Genomic DNA, 3194 nt, shown 5'->3' with positions numbered 1-3194 from the left:
GTACATGCGTTTGACACCTAAGATTGCATCTGATTGGCTGCACTGTACAGTGAACCCTCGTTTATCGCGGTTAATCGGTTCTAGACCCTACCGTGATAAATGAAATTCCGCGAAGTAGGATTCCTTATTTGTAAATCAAATATTTTCGTAGTTAGAGCATAGAGGACATGAAAAAACACCCTTTAGTCACCATTACACTCGTACTACCCAATTTATTAAACGAAAAAGGGAAAATGCAGTAAAACATTTTGGACGTTACAATTATCATTTATTATTTATTATATTATGAAGTACAACGGATGGAGCGAACGGAAGACTCATTCAAGTCGAAATGGCGTGCAACCTCCACGATTTTCTTGCCATCTTTGATCATATCCAAAAGTTTTACCTTTTCCTGGATGGTGAGCATCTTCCTCTGGCGCTTATTTTTATTGTCAGAAGGCTTAGAAGAAGCAGCTCGTTTAGGAGCCATCACAGGGCTTGGATAAAATTTCTTAAAAATCGCAAACAATTACAGTACACTGTACAAAAGCAAAAATGCATCTGATACGTAGCTCCGATATGTAGCGATGCAGACAGAAGCGTGTACAGTATGAGCCAATCAGTGGCAGTAATGACAGAGCATGCGCTCTTACACAAAAACCGTGATAGAGTGAAGCCGCGGAAGTCGACGCGCAAAGTGGCGAGGGTTCACTGTATATCAATTGACGGGATTGATGATAGGCTTACGTCTATTTTTTTAATGCCATGTGATCTACCCACACTACATTTGCGATCGACTAGTTGATCGCGATCGACGTATTGATCACATTTATATTAGCACATTTCTAGTCAATTTCAAGGCATGGCCTTCCCATAATAACAACCCAGTAATACCATTTCTTAGACTGAACAGTAAAAAACATCCTAACCTGAACTCTAGAGAGCTAAGGTGCGAAGAGCAGGCAGGAGACCATGAGCCCCAGCCGGCATCCCACTGAAAGCCAATCATGTGAGTGGCACGTGGCACCACACTGCGCAGGCACACTCCACGCTCAGAAAGACTCGTGAGGGACTGATTCTGCCCAGACTGACCACAAGGCGTAAGCAGACAGAAGACAGGGAAAGCAGCAGTTCACAAACAATTCCTGTATTACTGAAAGAATTTAAAGGATAAGCAAATAGGCCTTAATGATATACTCATATACCTGAAGCTTTCTTAAAAACAAAACAAAACTTCGACATAATTCTTAGCAAGGACAATCAAAGCACTGCAAGACAGAAGCACATTTGGAGTGGTCATAAGGTAAATACAGTAAATATTTTTATTGACTTAATTTCATTCCAGGATCTTTTGTCATGATTTTATTGTGCTACTCAGTACATAAAAATACCTATCAAAAATACTAAATGAATAAAGCCTTGAGTAGAAAAATATAAAAACCCTATAGGATTATCTACATATTTTAATTGTAAATTATAACGTGATTCCTTTCATTGTCCAATCCTCTTCCAAGGTCTTTAAAAGCATCACGAAGAGTACTTTGAGGTATTAGACGGTGTATCGTTTCTCCCCTTCATGCTTGGCTTTGTGGTACTTCAGATAATCATTGTACAGCTCTTTAAAGACTTCTCTTGCACCTGGCTGCAATGAGACCCTTAGGAACTGGATGTCCCGTTCAAGGCAGAGGTCCAGAATGAGATAAATACCCTCCTGCAGAAGGTCTTTCACAGCTGGGTACAAGGTTACCTGGGAGAGAAAAGCACACCTTATAAGAACAAATTGGGAAACAGATTACATGGTATATCACACCAACCTTGGAAGAATTGGTAAATAATTTCAACTTCAGCCTACAAATTCGGCGGGGGGATGACACATTTCATTTTAAAATGAAGTTTTGCACATAACAAAGAATTGGACACTTCCATTTAGAAAGTTTATCTTTTGAGGAAATACAAGATAAATCACACAAGCAAAAACCTAGAATAAAATTTCAGGAAACCACAGGGGTAGCTTCATTAGTCATTAAATGATGTGTACATGCTTACTTAGTTAGCATCATTAAAAGCCTTGAGTTGCAATATTGAAAGATTCTACGGGCAAATACTGAATGGTGCAGGAAGCATCAAAAGGAGAGGGAAAGAATATAGTCATTGTACCAAAAAGAAGTAGACAACATGCAACCATTTCAAGAACTACATATGAGCAGGAACCAGTGGTACTGAAGGAAGAAGTCCAAGCTGTTCTGAAAGCATCGGCCAAAAGTAAGGCTCCAGGAATTATGGAATACCAATCGAAATGTTCAACTAAGTTGATGAAACACTGCAAACATCATTCAGTTATGCCAGGAAATTATGAAGAAAGCCACCTGGCCAACTAACTGGAAGAAACCCACATTTGTCCCCAATCCAAAGAAACGTGACCCAACAGAACACTCAAATTATAGAACAACAGTATTGAATTTCATGCAAGTAAAATTTTGCTGAAGATGACTCAATAACAGTTGCAGATCATTCAATAATACACTGGCAGAGAACTACCAGATTCAAAAGAGGATGGAACAAGGGTTATCATTGCTGATGTCAGATGGATCTTAGCTAGAAGCAGAGAACACCAGAAAGATGCTAGCCTGTGCGTTATTGACTCTGCTATGGCATCCAACTGTGTGCATCTCAACAAACCTTGAGAAGAGTGATAATCCCAGAACACTTAATTGTGGTCATGTGGAAGCTGTACACGGACGGATGCAGAGGCAGCAGTGTGAACAGAACAAGCGAATACTACCGCCTGGGTTAAAATCAGGAAAGGTAAGCAGCAGGGTTGTATTCAATTTGTATTCCGGGTTAATAAATGGTGAAGTTAGATTCCATGAAGAATGTGGCGTCAGAATTGGAGGAAGGGGTGTGCAGATGACAGGACCTTGCTTGCTGAAAGTGAGGAGGAATTACAGCACTGGCTGATGAAGATCAAGGGTCAGGTCTTCAGTTTGGAAAATTCAATAGAGAGAAAACCCAAATCCTCACAATTGGACTAATAAACAGAAAGGGCTGAAGTTGTCAAGGATTTCATCTTGCTTGGACCCCCAGTCAATGCCCCTGAAAGTAAGAATCAGGAGATCAGATGATGCATTGCACTGGCTACATCGGCTGCACAAGACCTCTGAAAAGTATTGCGAAGCAGGGATGTCACTTTGAGGATCAAGGTGGGACTGACT

The 3194-nt window shown here is 40.5% G+C and overlaps 1 protein-coding gene across 1 annotated transcript in view; it reads right to left on the bottom strand.

Annotated features, from left to right (window-relative positions):
* Nucleotides 1-720: 720 nt before the first annotated feature.
* The window catches only part of URB2 (URB2 ribosome biogenesis homolog), a 44737-nt gene continuing 42263 nt past the window's right edge, over nucleotides 721-3194 (bottom strand). Inside the window, exon 10 of the mRNA XM_004712198.3 lies at nucleotides 721-1729. Within this exon, the coding sequence (XP_004712255.1) occupies nucleotides 1532-1729 (198 nt within the window). The 3' untranslated portion in view covers nucleotides 721-1531. The remainder of the gene's footprint in view (nucleotides 1730-3194) is intronic.

This window comes from Echinops telfairi, unplaced genomic scaffold (assembly GCF_000313985.2).
Source record: "Echinops telfairi isolate 266 unplaced genomic scaffold, ASM31398v2 ScPeMD7_7424;HRSCAF=8462, whole genome shotgun sequence".
NCBI classification, from domain to species: domain Eukaryota; kingdom Metazoa; phylum Chordata; class Mammalia; order Afrosoricida; family Tenrecidae; genus Echinops; species Echinops telfairi.
This window is presented reverse-complemented; position numbering and strand designations above follow the sequence as displayed.